The sequence below is a fragment of the Oncorhynchus kisutch genome, linkage group LG6, assembly GCF_002021735.2.
Source record: "Oncorhynchus kisutch isolate 150728-3 linkage group LG6, Okis_V2, whole genome shotgun sequence".
Taxonomy (NCBI): Eukaryota; Metazoa; Chordata; class Actinopteri; order Salmoniformes; family Salmonidae; genus Oncorhynchus; species Oncorhynchus kisutch.
The window spans coordinates 84,847,141-84,864,921 of NC_034179.2; the positions used below are offsets into that span (position 1 = coordinate 84,847,141).

At 45.5% G+C, this 17,781-nt stretch overlaps 1 protein-coding gene across 4 annotated transcripts in view; it reads left to right on the forward strand.

The window, feature by feature from the left end:
* Positions 1 to 16,629, forward strand: part of LOC109876184 (uncharacterized) — a 171,861-nt gene extending 155,232 nt beyond the window's left edge. For all 4 annotated transcript variants that reach the window (XM_031828060.1, XM_031828061.1, XM_031828062.1 and 1 more), the window contains 10 exons: positions 94 to 393; positions 4,905 to 5,219; positions 5,379 to 5,672; positions 5,809 to 6,108; positions 10,628 to 10,942; positions 11,102 to 11,395; positions 11,532 to 11,831; positions 15,241 to 15,528; positions 15,686 to 15,837; positions 16,243 to 16,629. In XM_031828060.1, coding sequence (XP_031683920.1) covers positions 94 to 393; positions 4,905 to 5,219; positions 5,379 to 5,672; positions 5,809 to 6,108; positions 10,628 to 10,942; positions 11,102 to 11,395; positions 11,532 to 11,831; positions 15,241 to 15,528; positions 15,686 to 15,837; positions 16,243 to 16,251 — 2,567 coding nt within the window. In that variant the 3' untranslated portion in view covers positions 16,252 to 16,629. The remainder of the gene's footprint in view (positions 1 to 93; positions 394 to 4,904; positions 5,220 to 5,378; positions 5,673 to 5,808; positions 6,109 to 10,627; positions 10,943 to 11,101; positions 11,396 to 11,531; positions 11,832 to 15,240; positions 15,529 to 15,685; positions 15,838 to 16,242) is intronic.
* The last annotated feature ends 1,152 nt before the right edge of the window (positions 16,630 to 17,781 follow it).

Sequence of the window (17,781 nt, forward strand, 5' to 3'; positions counted from 1 at the left end):
TGCTTCAAAAGTCATAAATCGAAACATAATTACCTTGGAGTATAAAACACTATTTTACGATTTTATCTCCACACTCATCTGTTTTGCTCTCAGCTTTTCCCTCGTCTACTCCATCTCTCCACCTGGAGACCCCCAGATTCAGGACAGTGATGACACAGACTGAGGTAACAGCTACATGTGTGGTCCACTCTGCATATGACGCCAAAGTGTCTTGGCTTCTGGATGGAAAAGACACAACCAGTAGGACCCCAGTGAACCAGGCCAGCAGCACAACTCAGAGCATCAGCAGTAACCTGACTCTTCCCTCAAGCCAATGGAAAACCCTGAACACAATAACATGCAGAGCTGAACATCACTGCTTCAACTCCACAGAGAAGACCAGTAATGTTAAAGGTTAGCATGGAACTTTGTGATCATATATTTGCATTTTTATTTTATTTTATTGAACCTTTATTTAACTAGGCAAGTCAGTTAAGAACAAATTCTTATTTACAACGACGGCCTACCAAAAAGGCAAAAGGCCTCCTGTGGGGATGGGGTCTGGGATTAAAATGAATAAATAAATAAAATATAAACATAGGACAAAACACACATCATAACAAGAGAGGTAACACAACACTACATAAAGAGAGACCTAAGACAACAACATAGCAAAGCAGCAACACATGACAACACAGCAAATAAAATAAAATCAGAGTTTTTTTGTCACGTGCCCCAAATACAACAGATGTAGGCCTTACAGTGGAATGCTTACTTAAAGGGCTCTAACAAACAGTGCAAAAACAGGTATTCAGTGAACAATAGGTAAGTAAAGAAAGAAAAACAACAGTAAAAAGACAGTGAAAAATAGCAGAAGTGAGGTTATGTACAGTAGCGAGGCTATAACAGTAGCGAGGCTACATACAGACACCGGTTAGTCAGACTGATTGAAGTAGTATGTACGTGTAGATATGGTTAAAGTCACTATGCATATATGATAAACAGAGAGTAGCAGTAGCGTAACAGATGGTTTGGCGGGTGGTGGGTGGCGGGTGGCGGGACACAATGCAGATAGCCCAGTTTGCCAATGTGCAGGGGGCACCGATGGGTTGGGCCAATTGAGGTAGTATGTACATGAATGTATAGTTAAAGTGACTATGCATAAATGATGAACAGCGAGTAGCAGAAGCGTAAAAGAGGGGTTGGGGAGGGACACAATGCAAATAGTCTGAGTAGCCATTTGATGACCTTTTCAGGAGTCTATTGGCTTGGGGGTACCAACTGTTGAGAAGCCTTTTTGTCCTAGACTTGGCACTCCGGTACCGCTTGCCATGCGGTAGTAGAGAAAACAGTCTATGACTGGGATGGCTGGGGTCTTTGACCATTTTTAGGGCCTTCCTCTGACACTGCCTGGTGTAGAGGTCCTGGATGGCAGGCAGCTTAGCCCCAGTGATGTACTGGGCCATACGTACTAACCTCTGCAGTGCCTTGCGGTCAGAGGCCGAGCAATTTCCGTACCAGGCAGTGATGCAACCAGTCAGATGCTCTCGATGTTGCAGCTGTAGAACCTTTTGAGGATCTGAGGACCCATGCCAAATCTTTTTAGTTTCCTGAGGGGGAATAGGCTTTTTTGTGCCCTCTTCACGACTGTCTTCGTATGTTTGGACCATTCAAGTTTGTTAGTGATGTGGACTCCAAGGAACTTGATGCTCTCAACCTGCTCCACTAGAGCCCCATCGATGAGAATGGACGTGTGCTCGGTCCTCCTTTTCCTGTAGTCCAAAATCATCTCCTTAGTCTTGGTTAAGTTGAGGGATAGCTTGTTATTCTGGCACCACCCGGCCAGGTCTCTGACCTCCTCCTGTCACGAACTGGCTCTAAGCCCGTAACAAAAAGGGAGACAATGTGGAGATAAAGAATTAGCAAAATATATTTATTAACTGAAGTAAAGCAAATACAATTAACAATGGTGTGTGTTTAGTCGGTAGTGTAAGTGAGTTGTCACGTGCATACATGTGATAATGAGGGGTGTTGAAAGGTGCCAATTCATATAAACCAAATAGCCACAAAAATGCCACAACCAAATCTGTCTGTGTCTGCATGGAGAGAGTCTCCTCCATGAATGGGGAAGTGGTGTATTTCTTCTGGGACACACCTGAGCCCAGGTTTGTCCCATTTCTCTGACGACCCCCCCGGCTCCGCCCACCGACATCCTATTAAGGAAAACAAGGGCAAAGAGAAAGAATTCGGCAGACAGAATGGGAGGGTCGTCACACTCCCTATAGGCTGTCTCGTCTTTGTCCATGATCAGGCCTACCACTGTTGTGTTGTCGGCCAACTTAATGATGGTGTTGGAGTTGTTCCTGTCCATGCAGTTGTGGGTGAACAGGGATTACAGGAGGAGACTGAGCACGCACCCCTGGGGGGCTCCAGTGTTGGGGATCAGCGTGGCAGATGTGTTGCTACCTACCCTCACCACCTGGGGGCAGCCCGTCAGGAAGTCCAGGATCCTGTTGTAGAAGGAGGTGTTCAGTCTCAGGATCCTTATCTTAGTGATGAGCTTTGAGGGTACTATGGTGTGGAACCCTGAACTGTAGTCAATGAATAGCATTCTAAAATAGGTGTTCCTTTAGTCCAGGTGGGAAAGGGCAGTGTGGAGTGCAATAGAGATGGCATCATCCGTAGATCTGTTTGGGCAGTATGCAAATTGGAGTGGGTCTAGGGTTTCTGGGATAATGGAGTTAATGTGAGCCATGACCAGCCTTTCCAAGCACTTCATGGCTATGGACGTAAGTGCTATGATTCTGTAGTCATTTAGGCAGGTTGCCTTCGTGTTCTTGGGCACAGGGACTATGGTGGTCTGCTTGAAAAATGTTGATATTACAGACTCAATCAGGAACATGTTGAAAATGTCAGTGAAGACAACTGCCAGTTGGTCAGCACATGCCCGGAGCAGACGTCCTGGTAATCCATCTGGCCCCGCAGCCTTGTGAATGTTGACCTGTTTAAAGGTCTTACTCACGTCGGCTACGGAGAGTGTGATCACACAGTCGCCCGGAACAACTGATGCTCTCATGCATGCCTCAGTGTTGCTTGCCTCGAAGCGAGCATAGAAGTGATATAGCTCATCTGATAGGCTCGTGTCACTGGGCAGCTCGAGGCTGTGCTTCCCTTTGCAGTCTATAATAGTTTGCATGCCCTGCCACATAAGACGAGCATCAGAGCCGGTGTAGTACAATTCAATCTTAGCCCTCTATTGACGCTTTGCCTGTTTGTTGGTTCATCAGAGGGCATAGAGGAATTTCTTATAAGCTTCCGGGTTAGAGTCCCGCACCTTGACAGCGGCAGCACTACCCTTTAGCTCAGTGCAAAAGTTGCCTGTATCCATGGCTTCTGGCTGGGGTACGTACATACAGTCACTGTGGGGACAACGTCCTCGATGCACTTATTGATAAAGACAGTGACTGATGTGGTGTACTCCTCAATGCCATCAGAACAATCTCGGAACATGTTCCAGTCTGTGATAGCAAAACAGTCCTGTAGTTTAGCATCTGCTTCATCTGACCACCTTTTTATAGACCGAGTCACTGGTGCTTCCTGCTATAATTTCTGCTTGTAAGCAGGAATCAGGAGGATAGAATTGTGGTCAGATTTACCAAATGTAGGGCAAGGGAGAGCTTTGTACGCGTCTCTGTGTGTGGAGTACAATGATCTAGGATTGTTTTCCCTCTGGTTGCACATTTGACATGTTGATCGAAATTAGGTAGAACTGATTTAAGTTTCCCTGCATTAAAGTCTCCGGCAACTAGGAGCGCCGCCTCTGGGTGAACGGTTTCTTGTTTGCTTTTTTCCTTATACAGCTGACTGAGTGCGGTCTTAGTACCAGCATCCGTTTGTGGTGGTAAATAAACAGCCACCGAAAGTATAGCTGAAAACTTTCTAGGCAGATAGTGTGGTCTGCAATTTATCACAAGATACTCTTCTTCAGGCAAGCAAAATCTAGATACTTCTTTAGATTTTTCGAGCACCAGCTTTTGTTTACAAATTTGCACAGACCCCCCCCCCCCGTCTTACCGGAGTGTGCGGTTCTATTTTGCTGGTGCACCGTATTTCCCGCTAGCTGAATATCCATGTCATCATTCAGCCACGATTCCGTGAAACATAAGATATTACAGTTTATGATGTCCCGTTGGTAGGATATTCGTGATCGTATCTCGTCTAATTTATTGTCCAATGATTGCACGGTGGCGAGTAATATTGACGGTAACAGCAGCATCCCACTCGCTTTCTGCGGATCCTTACGAAGCACCCCGCTCTGTGTCCTCTGTACCTGCGTCTCTTCCACTTGAAAATAACTGGGATATTGGCCTTGTCGGGTGTTCTGAGAATGTCCTGTGCGTCCTGCTTGTTGAAGAAAAATGATTTGTCTAATCCGAGGTGAGTGATCGCTCTGCTGATATCCAGATGCTATTTTTTGCAGTAAGATACGGTTGCAGAAACATTATGTACAAAGTAAGTTACAAATAACATGAAAAATCCCCACATAATAGCACAATTGGTTGGGTGCCTGTAAAACTGCTGCCATTTCTTCTGGCGCCATTGGTAGCAACACAACATAACAACAACATGGTGGCAACACAACATGGTAGCAGCACAAAACATGGTACAAACATTATTGGGTACAGACAACAGCACAAAGGGCAAGAAGGTAGAGACAACAATACATCACACAAAGCAGCCACAGCTGTCAGTAAGAGTGTCCATGATTGAGTCTTTGAATGAGATATATACAGAGAGAAGTACAGCAAAACATTCAGTATTCTTCTGTCCTCCCCCATAAAAAGTAGACATTATTGACACTGAAGCCAGATCAGTGTTTCCTTTCTCCTGTTCACCCCTCTCCTCTGTGTGTGTGTGTTCTCCAGGACCTGCAGTGAGCAGCACTACCACAGTGCTGATCAGGAGGTCTCTCCCAGAGTTACTGAAGGGAGACAGTGCTGTGCTGGAGTGTGCCATCACACAACTCTCCTCCAGTGACCTCTACATCACCTTTCAGGCCAATGGGGTTGATTTCCCTGAGAAACAGTATGTGGATCTGCCTGCCTCCAATGGCCCCCATTCGCTCACCAGACAGTTCTCTATCCCCAAATCACACTGGAAGACAGACAACACTTTCACCTGTAAAGTTAACCAAGGTTTCTCCAACAGCTGGGTGTCTAGCTCCAATGTCAAGCTTTTTGGTGAGTAAACTTCTCTCATCTGACCCAATTATACCTTCTCAAATGCTTGAAAATGCAGAAAGGCCTACCAACATGAAATTATGTTTCCATTGTTTGTTGCATGATATTCATTCAGCACTCCAGGGCTAAAATTGAAAAAGGAAATGGTGTTCTTTCCAGGTGAACTGTCCATGGAACTCCTTCTAGTCCCCAGTGAGGAGTCGTCTGGCTCAGGGACCCAGAAACTCATGTGTTCTGGGTGGGGCTTCAACCCTAAGATCAAGTGGCTCTCTGGGCCTGAACAGAGGTCTGCAGCAGACAATGAGATAAGGATGGGGGAAGATGGACATGTGACACTAACCAGTCATATCACAATAACACAGCAGGAGTGGAATGAGGGAAAGGACTTCATCTGTGAGGTAGATGACAAAGATCTTCAGAAAACTGTCAGGAAGAGCACCAGTTTATGCACAGGTAGTTTGTAAACTTACAGAAGCTCCTTACCTGTTTAAAGTTTTGCTTCAAAAGTCATAAATCGAAACATAATTACCCTGGAGTATAAAACACTATTTTATGATTTTATCTCCACACTCATCTGTTTTGCTCTCAGCTTTTCCCTCGTCTACTCCATCTCTCCACCTGGAGACCCCCAGATTCAGGACAGTGATGACACAGACTGAGGTAACAGCTACATGTGTGGTCCACTCTGCATATGACGCCAAAGTGTCTTGGCTTCTGGATGGAAAAGACACAACCAGTAGGACCCCAGTGAACCAGGCCAGCAGCACAACTCAGAGCATCAGCAGTAACCTGACTCTTCCCTCAAGCCAATGGAAAACCCTGAACACAATAACATGCAGAGCTGAACATCACTGCTTCAACTCCACAGAGAAGACCAGTAATGTTAAAGGTTAGCATGGAACTTTGTGATCATATATTTGCATTTTTATTTTATTTTATTGAACCTTTATTTAACTAGGCAAGTCAGTTAAGAACAAATTCTTATTTACAACGACGGCCTACCAAAAAGGCAAAAGGCCTCCTGTGGGGATGGGGTCTGGGATTAAAATGAATAAATAAATAAAATATAAACATAGGACAAAACACACATCATAACAAGAGAGGTAACACAACACTACATAAAGAGAGACCTAAGACAACAACATAGCAAAGCAGCAACACATGACAACACAGCAAATAAAATAAAATCAGAGTTTTTTTGTCACGTGCCCCAAATACAACAGATGTAGGCCTTACAGTGGAATGCTTACTTAAAGGGCTCTAACAAACAGTGCAAAACAGGTATTCAGTGAACAATAGGTAAGTAAAGAAAGAAAAACAACAGTAAAAAGACAGTGAAAAATAGCAGAAGTGAGGTTATGTACAGTAGCGAGGCTATAACAGTAGCGAGGCTACATACAGACACCGGTTAGTCAGACTGATTGAAGTAGTATGTACGTGTAGATATGGTTAAAGTCACTATGCATATATGATAAACAGAGAGTAGCAGTAGCGTAACAGATGGTTTGGCGGGTGGTGGGTGGCGGGTGGCGGGACACAATGCAGATAGCCCAGTTTGCCAATGTGCAGGGGGCACCGATGGGTTGGGCCAATTGAGGTAGTATGTACATGAATGTATAGTTAAAGTGACTATGCATAAATGATGAACAGCGAGTAGCAGAAGCGTAAAAGAGGGGTTGGGGAGGGACACAATGAAATAGTCTGAGTAGCCATTTGATGACCTTTTCAGGAGTCTATTGGCTTGGGGGTACCAACTGTTGAGAAGCCTTTTTGTCCTAGACTTGGCACTCCGGTACCGCTTGCCATGCGGTAGTAGAGAAAACAGTCTATGACTGGGATGGCTGGGGTCTTTGACCATTTTTAGGGCCTTCCTCTGACACTGCCTGGTGTAGAGGTCCTGGATGGCAGGCAGCTTAGCCCCAGTGATGTACTGGGCCATACGTACTAACCTCTGCAGTGCCTTGCGGTCAGAGGCCGAGCAATTTCCGTACCAGGCAGTGATGCAACCAGTCAGATGCTCTCGATGTTGCAGCTGTAGAACCTTTTGAGGATCTGAGGACCCATGCCAAATCTTTTTAGTTTCCTGAGGGGGAATAGGCTTTTTTGTGCCCTCTTCACGACTGTCTTCGTATGTTTGGACCATTCAAGTTTGTTAGTGATGTGGACTCCAAGGAACTTGATGCTCTCAACCTGCTCCACTAGAGCCCCATCGATGAGAATGGACGTGTGCTCGGTCCTCCTTTTCCTGTAGTCCAAAATCATCTCCTTAGTCTTGGTTAAGTTGAGGGATAGCTTGTTATTCTGGCACCACCCGGCCAGGTCTCTGACCTCCTCCTGTCACGAACTGGCTCTAAGCCCGTAACAAAAAGGGAGACAATGTGGAGATAAAGAATTAGCAAAATATATTTATTAACTGAAGTAAAGCAAATACAATTAACAATGGTGTGTGTTTAGTCGGTAGTGTAAGTGAGTTGTCACGTGCATACATGTGATAATGAGGGGTGTTGAAAGGTGCCAATTCATATAAACCAAATAGCCACAAAAATGCCACAACCAAATCTGTCTGTGTCTGCATGGAGAGAGTCTCCTCCATGAATGGGGAAGTGGTGTATTTCTTCTGGGACACACCTGAGCCCAGGTTTGTCCCATTTCTCTGACGACCCCCCCGGCTCCGCCCACCGACATCCTATTAAGGAAAACAAGGGCAAAGAGAAAGAATTCGGCAGACAGAATGGGAGGGTCGTCACACTCCCTATAGGCTGTCTCGTCTTTGTCCATGATCAGGCCTACCACTGTTGTGTTGTCGGCCAACTTAATGATGGTGTTGGAGTTGTTCCTGTCCATGCAGTTGTGGGTGAACAGGGATTACAGGAGGAGACTGAGCACGCACCCCTGGGGGGCTCCAGTGTTGGGGATCAGCGTGGCAGATGTGTTGCTACCTACCCTCACCACCTGGGGGCAGCCCGTCAGGAAGTCCAGGATCCTGTTGTAGAAGGAGGTGTTCAGTCTCAGGATCCTTATCTTAGTGATGAGCTTTGAGGGTACTATGGTGTGGAACCCTGAACTGTAGTCAATGAATAGCATTCTAAAATAGGTGTTCCTTTAGTCCAGGTGGGAAAGGGCAGTGTGGAGTGCAATAGAGATGGCATCATCCGTAGATCTGTTTGGGCAGTATGCAAATTGGAGTGGGTCTAGGGTTTCTGGGATAATGGAGTTAATGTGAGCCATGACCAGCCTTTCCAAGCACTTCATGGCTATGGACGTAAGTGCTATGATTCTGTAGTCATTTAGGCAGGTTGCCTTCGTGTTCTTGGGCACAGGGACTATGGTGGTCTGCTTGAAAAATGTTGATATTACAGACTCAATCAGGAACATGTTGAAAATGTCAGTGAAGACAACTGCCAGTTGGTCAGCACATGCCCGGAGCAGACGTCCTGGTAATCCATCTGGCCCCGCAGCCTTGTGAATGTTGACCTGTTTAAAGGTCTTACTCACGTCGGCTACGGAGAGTGTGATCACACAGTCGCCCGGAACAACTGATGCTCTCATGCATGCCTCAGTGTTGCTTGCCTCGAAGCGAGCATAGAAGTGATATAGCTCATCTGATAGGCTCGTGTCACTGGGCAGCTCGAGGCTGTGCTTCCCTTTGCAGTCTATAATAGTTTGCATGCCCTGCCACATAAGACGAGCATCAGAGCCGGTGTAGTACAATTCAATCTTAGCCCTCTATTGACGCTTTGCCTGTTTGTTGGTTCATCAGAGGGCATAGAGGAATTTCTTATAAGCTTCCGGGTTAGAGTCCCGCACCTTGACAGCGGCAGCACTACCCTTTAGCTCAGTGCAAAAGTTGCCTGTATCCATGGCTTCTGGCTGGGGTACGTACATACAGTCACTGTGGGGACAACGTCCTCGATGCACTTATTGATAAAGACAGTGACTGATGTGGTGTACTCCTCAATGCCATCAGAACAATCTCGGAACATGTTCCAGTCTGTGATAGCAAAACAGTCCTGTAGTTTAGCATCTGCTTCATCTGACCACCTTTTTATAGACCGAGTCACTGGTGCTTCCTGCTATAATTTCTGCTTGTAAGCAGGAATCAGGAGGATAGAATTGTGGTCAGATTTACCAAATGTAGGGCAAGGGAGAGCTTTGTACGCGTCTCTGTGTGTGGAGTACAATGATCTAGGATTGTTTTCCCTCTGGTTGCACATTTGACATGTTGATCGAAATTAGGTAGAACTGATTTAAGTTTCCCTGCATTAAAGTCTCCGGCAACTAGGAGCGCCGCCTCTGGGTGAACGGTTTCTTGTTTGCTTTTTTCCTTATACAGCTGACTGAGTGCGGTCTTAGTACCAGCATCCGTTTGTGGTGGTAAATAAACAGCCACCGAAAGTATAGCTGAAAACTTTCTAGGCAGATAGTGTGGTCTGCAATTTATCACAAGATACTCTTCTTCAGGCAAGCAAAATCTAGATACTTCTTTAGATTTTTCGAGCACCAGCTTTTGTTTACAAATTTGCACAGACCCCCCCCCCCCCCCCCCCCCCGTCTTACCGGAGTGTGCGGTTCTATTTTGCTGGTGCACCGTATTTCCCGCTAGCTGAATATCCATGTCATCATTCAGCCACGATTCCGTGAAACATAAGATATTACAGTTTATGATGTCCCGTTGGTAGGATATTCGTGATCGTATCTCGTCTAATTTATTGTCCAATGATTGCACGGTGGCGAGTAATATTGACGGTAACAGCAGCATCCCACTCGCTTTCTGCGGATCCTTACGAAGCACCCCGCTCTGTGTCCTCTGTACCTGCGTCTCTTCCACTTGAAAATAACTGGGATATTGGCCTTGTCGGGTGTTCTGAGAATGTCCTGTGCGTCCTGCTTGTTGAAGAAAAATGATTTGTCTAATCCGAGGTGAGTGATCGCTCTGCTGATATCCAGATGCTATTTTTTGCAGTAAGATACGGTTGCAGAAACATTATGTACAAAGTAAGTTACAAATAACATGAAAAATCCCCACATAATAGCACAATTGGTTGGGTGCCTGTAAAACTGCTGCCATTTCTTCTGGCGCCATTGGTAGCAACACAACATAACAACAACATGGTGGCAACACAACATGGTAGCAGCACAAAACATGGTACAAACATTATTGGGTACAGACAACAGCACAAAGGGCAAGAAGGTAGAGACAACAATACATCACACAAAGCAGCCACAGCTGTCAGTAAGAGTGTCCATGATTGAGTCTTTGAATGAGATATATACAGAGAGAAGTACAGCAAAACATTCAGTATTCTTCTGTCCTCCCCCATAAAAAGTAGACATTATTGACACTGAAGCCAGATCAGTGTTTCCTTTCTCCTGTTCACCCCTCTCCTCTGTGTGTGTGTGTTCTCCAGGACCTGCAGTGAGCAGCACTACCACAGTGCTGATCAGGAGGTCTCTCCCAGAGTTACTGAAGGGAGACAGTGCTGTGCTGGAGTGTGCCATCACACAACTCTCCTCCAGTGACCTCTACATCACCTTTCAGGCCAATGGGGTTGATTTCCCTGAGAAACAGTATGTGGATCTGCCTGCCTCCAATGGCCCCCATTCGCTCACCAGACAGTTCTCTATCCCCAAATCACACTGGAAGACAGACAACACTTTCACCTGTAAAGTTAACCAAGGTTTCTCCAACAGCTGGGTGTCTAGCTCCAATGTCAAGCTTTTTGGTGAGTAAACTTCTCTCATCTGACCCAATTATACCTTCTCAAATGCTTGAAAATGCAGAAAGGCCTACCAACATGAAATTATGTTTCCATTGTTTGTTGCATGATATTCATTCAGCACTCCAGGGCTAAAATTGAAAAAGGAAATGGTGTTCTTTCCAGGTGAACTGTCCATGGAACTCCTTCTAGTCCCCAGTGAGGAGTCGTCTGGCTCAGGGACCCAGAAACTCATGTGTTCTGGGTGGGGCTTCAACCCTAAGATCAAGTGGCTCTCTGGGCCTGAACAGAGGTCTGCAGCAGACAATGAGATAAGGATGGGGGAAGATGGACATGTGACACTAACCAGTCATATCACAGTAACACAGCAGGAGTGGAATGAGGGAAAGGACTTCATCTGTGAGGTAGATGACAAAGATCTTCAGAAAACTGTCAGGAAGAGCACCAGTTTATGCACAGGTAGTTTGTAAACTTACAGAAGCTCCTTACCTGTTTAAAGTTTTGCTTCAAAAGTCATAAATCGAAACATAATTACCTTGGAGTATAAAACACTATTTTATGATTTTATCTCCACACTCATCTGTTTTGCTCTCAGCTTTTCCCTCGTCTACTCCATCTCTCCACCTGGAGACCCCCAGATTCAGGACAGTGATGACACAGACTGAGGTAACAGCTACATGTGTGGTCCACTCTGCATATGACGCCAAAGTGTCTTGGCTTCTGGATGGAAAAGACACAACCAGTAGGACCCCAGTGAACCAGGCCAGCAGCACAACTCAGAGCATCAGCAGTAACCTGACTCTTCCCTCAAGCCAATGGAAAACCCTGAACACAATAACATGCAGAGCTGAACATCACTGCTTCAACTCCACAGAGAAGACCAGTAATGTTAAAGGTTAGCATGGAACTTTGTGATCATATATTTGCATTTTTATTTTATTTTATTGAACCTTTATTTAACTAGGCAAGTCAGTTAAGAACAAATTCTTATTTACAACGACGGCCTACCAAAAAGGCAAAAGGCCTCCTGTGGGGATGGGGTCTGGGATTAAAATGAATAAATAAATAAAATATAAACATAGGACAAAACACACATCATAACAAGAGAGGTAACACAACACTACATAAAGAGAGACCTAAGACAACAACATAGCAAAGCAGCAACACATGACAACACAGCAAATAAAATAAAATCAGAGTTTTTTTGTCACGTGCCCCAAATACAACAGATGTAGGCCTTACAGTGGAATGCTTACTTAAAGGGCTCTAACAAACAGTGCAAAACAGGTATTCAGTGAACAATAGGTAAGTAAAGAAAGAAAAACAACAGTAAAAAGACAGTGAAAAATAGCAGAAGTGAGGTTATGTACAGTAGCGAGGCTATAACAGTAGCGAGGCTACATACAGACACCGGTTAGTCAGACTGATTGAAGTAGTATGTACGTGTAGATATGGTTAAAGTCACTATGCATATATGATAAACAGAGAGTAGCAGTAGCGTAACAGATGGTTTGGCGGGTGGCGGGTGGCGGGACACAATGCAGATAGCCCAGTTTGCCAATGTGCAGGGGGCACCGATGGGTTGGGCCAATTGAGGTAGTATGTACATGAATGTATAGTTAAAGTGACTATGCATATATAAAAACTAGCGAGTAGCAGAAGCGTAAAAGATGGGTGGGGAGGCACACAATGCAAATAGTCTGAGTAGCCATTTGATTACCTGTTCAGGAGTCTATTGGCTTGGGGGGAAAAACTGTTGAGAAGCCTTTTTGTCCTAGACTTGGCACTCCGGTACCGCTCGCCATGCTATAGTAGAGAGAACAGGCTATGACTGGGGTGACTGGGGTCTTTGACAATTTTTAGGGCCTTCCTCTGACACTGCCTGGTGTAGAGGTTCTGGATGGCAGGCAGCTTAGCCCCAGTGATGTACTGGGCAATACGCACTAACCTCTGCAGTGCCTTGCGGTCAGAGGCCGAGCAATTTCCGTACCAGGCAGTGATGCAACCAGTCAGATGCTCTAGATGTTGCAGCTGTAGAACCTTTTGAGGATCTGAGGACCCATGCCAAATCTTTTTAGTTTCCTGAGGGGGAATAGGCTTTTTTGTGCCCTCTTCACGACTGTCTTGGTGTGTTTGGACCATTCTAGTTTGTTGGTGATGTGGACTCCAAGGAACTTGAAGCTCTCAACCTGCGCCACTGCAGCCCTGTCGATGAGAATGGGGATGTGCTCAGTCCTCCTTTTCCTGTAGTCCACAATTATCTCCTTAGTCTTGGTTATATTGAGGCATAGGTTGTTATTCTGGCACCAACAGGCAGGTCTCTGACCTCCTCCCTATAGGCTGTCTCGTCGTTGTCCGTGATCAGGCCTACCACTGTCGTGTCGTCTGCAAACTTAATGATGGTGTTGGAGTTGTGCCTGGCTATGCAGTCGTGATTGAACAGGGAGCACAGGAAAGGACTAAGCACGCACCACTGGGGGGTTCCAGTGTTGAGGATCAGCGTGGCAGATGTGTTGCTACCTACCTTCACCACCTGGGGGCAGCTCGTCAGGAAGTCCAGGATCCAGCTTATATGGAGGTGTTTAGTCCCAGGATCCTTAGCTTAGTGATGAGCTTTGAGGGTAGTATGGTGTGGAACCCTGAGCTGTAGTCAATGAATAGCATTCTCACATAGGTGTTCCTTTTGTCCAGGTGGAAAAGGGCAGTGTGGAGTGCAATAGAGGTGGCATCATCCGTAGATCTGTTTGGGAAGGATGCAAATTGGAGTGGGTCTAGGGTTTCTGGGATAATGGTGTTGATGTGAGCCATGACCAGCCTTTCAACGCACTTCATGGCTACGGACGTGAGTGCTACGGTTCTGTAGTCATTTAGGCAGGTTGCCTTTGTGTTCTTGGGCACAGGGACTATGGTGGTCTGCTTGAAACATGTTGGTATTACAGACTCAATCAGGAACATGTTGAAAATGTCAGTGAAGACACCTGCCAGTTGGTCAGCACATGCCCGGAGCAGACGTCCTGGTAATCCGTCTGGCCCCGCAGCCTTGTGAATGTTGACCTGTTTAAAGGTCTTACTCACGTCGGCTACGGAGAGTGTGATCACACAGTCGTCCGGAACAGCTGATGCTCTCATGCATGCCTCAGTGTTGCTTGCCTCGAAGCGAGCATAGAAGTGATTTAGCTCGTATGGTAGGCCCGTGTCACTGGGCAGCTCACGGCTGTGCTTCCCTTTGTAGTCTGTAATAGTTTGCATGCTCTGCCACATAAGACGAGCGTCGGAGCAGGTGTAGTACGATTCAATCTTAGCCCTGTATTGGCGCTTTGCCTGTTTGTTGGTTCATCAGAGGACATAGAGAAATTTCTTATAAGCTTCCGGGTTCGAGTCCCGCACATTGAAAGTGGCAGCTCTACCCTTTAACTCAGTGCGATTGTTGCCTGTAATCCATGACTTCTGGTTGGGGTACGTGCGTACAGTTATTGTGGGGACAATATCCTCGATGCACTTATTAATAAAGCCAGTGACTGATGTGGTGAACTCCTCAAGGCCATCGTGATAGCAAAACCGTCCTGTAGTTTAGCATCTGCTTCATCTGACCACCTTTTTGATAGACAAAGTCACTGGTGCTTCCTGCTTTCATTTTTGCTTGTAAGCAGGAATAAGGATGATAGAATTGTGGTCAGATTTACCAAATGTAGGGCAAGGGAGAGCTTTGTACGCGACTCTGTGTGTGGAGTGCAGATTATCTAGAATTTATTTCCCTCTGGTTGCACATTTGACGTGTTGATAGAAATTAGGTAGAACTGATTTAAGTTTCCCTGCATTAACGTCTCCGGCCACTAGGAGCGCCGCCAATGGGTGAGCGGTTTCTTGTTTGCTTATTTCCTTATACAGCTGACTGAGTGCGGTCTTAGGGCCAGCATCCGTTTGTGGTGGTAAATAAACAGCCACCAAAAGTATAGCTGAAAACTTTCCAGGCAGATATTGTTGTCTTGCCAAAACTATAGTTTGTTAACAAGAAATTTGTGGAGTGGTTGAAAAACAAGTTTGAATGACTCCAACCTAGTTTTCCCATGATCAAATACCATTACCCCAGTTCCTGTCCTGATCCAGCATCCATGCTCTACTCAGTTTCTCTCTCAGACTATGTCATGCAGCCCCCTCTCTCTCCTCCCAGACTATCAGTCATGCAGCCCCCCTCTATCCACCCAGTTTCTCTTCCAGACTATCAGTCATACAGCCCCCTCTCTGCCCAGTCTCATCCACTCCAGTCTCTCCTTCCATGACTCTCACTATCTCTCTCTCTCCAGGCTCAGTGACCCCCTCCGCACCTACAGCAACCCTGCTCCAGGGTCCCAGTGAGCTTGTCTGCCTGGTGCTTGGCTTCAGCCCTTCAGACATCAACATCACCTGGCTGCTGGACAACGTCACAGAGCTGTGGAACAACAACACTAGCACCCCCTACAGGGCACCAGGAGGAAAGTTCGGCATCAGGAGCCACCTGAGCCTGGCACACCAGGATTGGACACCGGGGGCTGTTTACACCTGCAGGGTGACCCACACCACCCAGACTCTGGCCCTGAACATATCCAAACCAGGTCTGTTCACTCAATTCTGATACAAGAACATTTTCCTTGTGCTAGTCTCTTTCTAGCCTCTTTCATCATTATAGTAGAGCATTACAGTTTGGATTCCAGGCTAGCCTGTTTCTGCAACACTTTCTCAATGAAAACCTCCTTTTTTCCTTTTGAGTAGAGATCCTTGAGGTGGAGGGTGTGTTCTTTGACGAGAACAGGTCTGATCCCATTCTGGCGGACACTGCAGAGGAGAACTGGAACATGGCCTGCATCTTCCTGGTCCTCTTCCTCATCTCCCTCCTCTACAGCTTCACAGTCACTCTGGTCAAGGTGAGAGGGAGGATATAACCACCTCACAGGTTTTCACTGCTTAGCTTTGAAGTGCATATATATGTTTGTGCGATTAGCGTAAAACACTAAATATAAGAATGCATTCTTTTATCCCAATGTGTCTTTACTGCTTTAATTCCCTGTTGAAGCACCTGTTGAGTTTCAGACATCGAATGTCATCCCACACAGAGGGGATTCAGATTATCTTCATGTTCAATATAAATCTAATGGGTCTCCCCCGAGGCTATATGTTGTTGTGTTTTTGTATTTTGTATGTCACTGCAACCTCATTATCACACTCACATTTTATTGCTGGTTAAGCCACAGTTACATTTTGAATATAAAACAAGCGTTACAAGGTTTTCACAACAACTTATACTTATATTTTTATTTTATTTTTTCCAGACAAAATGATGACTTCAGGACACTTCCATATGATGGATCCCTAGGAGTTCAACTGGAAATGAAAACATTTATTTCAACCTTTTCTTATTAAATCACAACACGTTTCTTAAGAAAATTGCATAGATTTAATTACTTACGGTGTCATGTTGCAGGTTTGATGACAGGGAAGTGTTATTGTTTTTATTCCCCACAAAGACAGACAATGTGGAGGCGCGCTTACTTGCTCTCATCTCTTGTTAATGCGTTATAGAATTTTTGAGCAGAGATAAAAATGGATGTTTAACCTCTATTAAATAAAGCCGACCATTACTCTCTATAATGAAGTATTTCGACACCAGTTATTGCTGAATTATCTGCTGATAATAAAACATTATTTCAAACAACCTACTTTGTCCTCCTCCCTCTTGTGTGTTATTTGTAGTTTATCATTTTTAAATTATGTTAAAAAGTATATACCATTAGTAAGAATTAAAATCATGTTTCATATGTGATTTCATATAAATACATATAGAGAACAACATTAAAAGACCACATAAGTAGGACCATGCTTTTTGGTTGTTGTTTTTCTGGTACTTTTTACTAGAATTACACTGGGTTTGCTGCTGGTAGAAAACCCTAGGAAAAGTTATTTAATTGATACAAGCTTTCTCCAATCAATCAATCAATCACAGTCTTGTTGTGCGGTGTGTATTTGGTGGGGGGATTCACCTTAGCCAGGGGAGGCATATCTCTGTGAATCTTAATCACACAGAGCCAATTATTTGGCAGAGAATACTATTTGTAGATCAGCCTCCCCTGGCTTCGGTGAGCCCCCCCCAACACACACACACACACATACACACGCACAACCAGATTGGAGACAGCTTGTGTTAATTAAATACAATATCTTATTTCCCCCGTTTGCTGTCATGCACTTTGTTTCATCACTGTAACACCATTGTTGCCCACTAGAGGACGCCACAAGACTGGGGTGCATCTGACTGTGGGCTGGTACATTTCCCATGTGAAAGGCCAATCATGTGTGGCAGTGGTCACTGGTCTGTATGCAGATGCTCACAGTTCGGAAAACAACTGAAAATATTAGCTGGCTGCATTCAGGGAAGGTCCCCACGAATACAGAGGAAGAGACAGTTATTCTCAAAATGTCTGCATATGTCAGCAAGAATATCTGTGAGAGTGTGTGTGTGTGTATGTCTGGAGGGTTTGAAGGAATTCACATCTAGGAGGGAAGAGACTGCGTTCACCCAGCCTCCCAATTGGCTGGCTCTTGTGTAATCTGGCATCGTAAGTGCTCTGATTGGCTCAGACTGCCGTGGCTGAGGACCAACGCTGTGACACTGTTGCCGGGACAGAGTCACAGCATGTTGCCAACTGACGTGCCAATGGGCTGGCGACAGGGGAGAGGAGGGCACAATGCCCAGCAGGCTGCGCATCCAGCAGCATCTCCCTGTCTGACCACCTCTTTCTCCATCTGACCCTCTCCTCAGTCTCCATCACCAACCATGGATAAATAACCAGTGAACATCCTCACTCAATAGG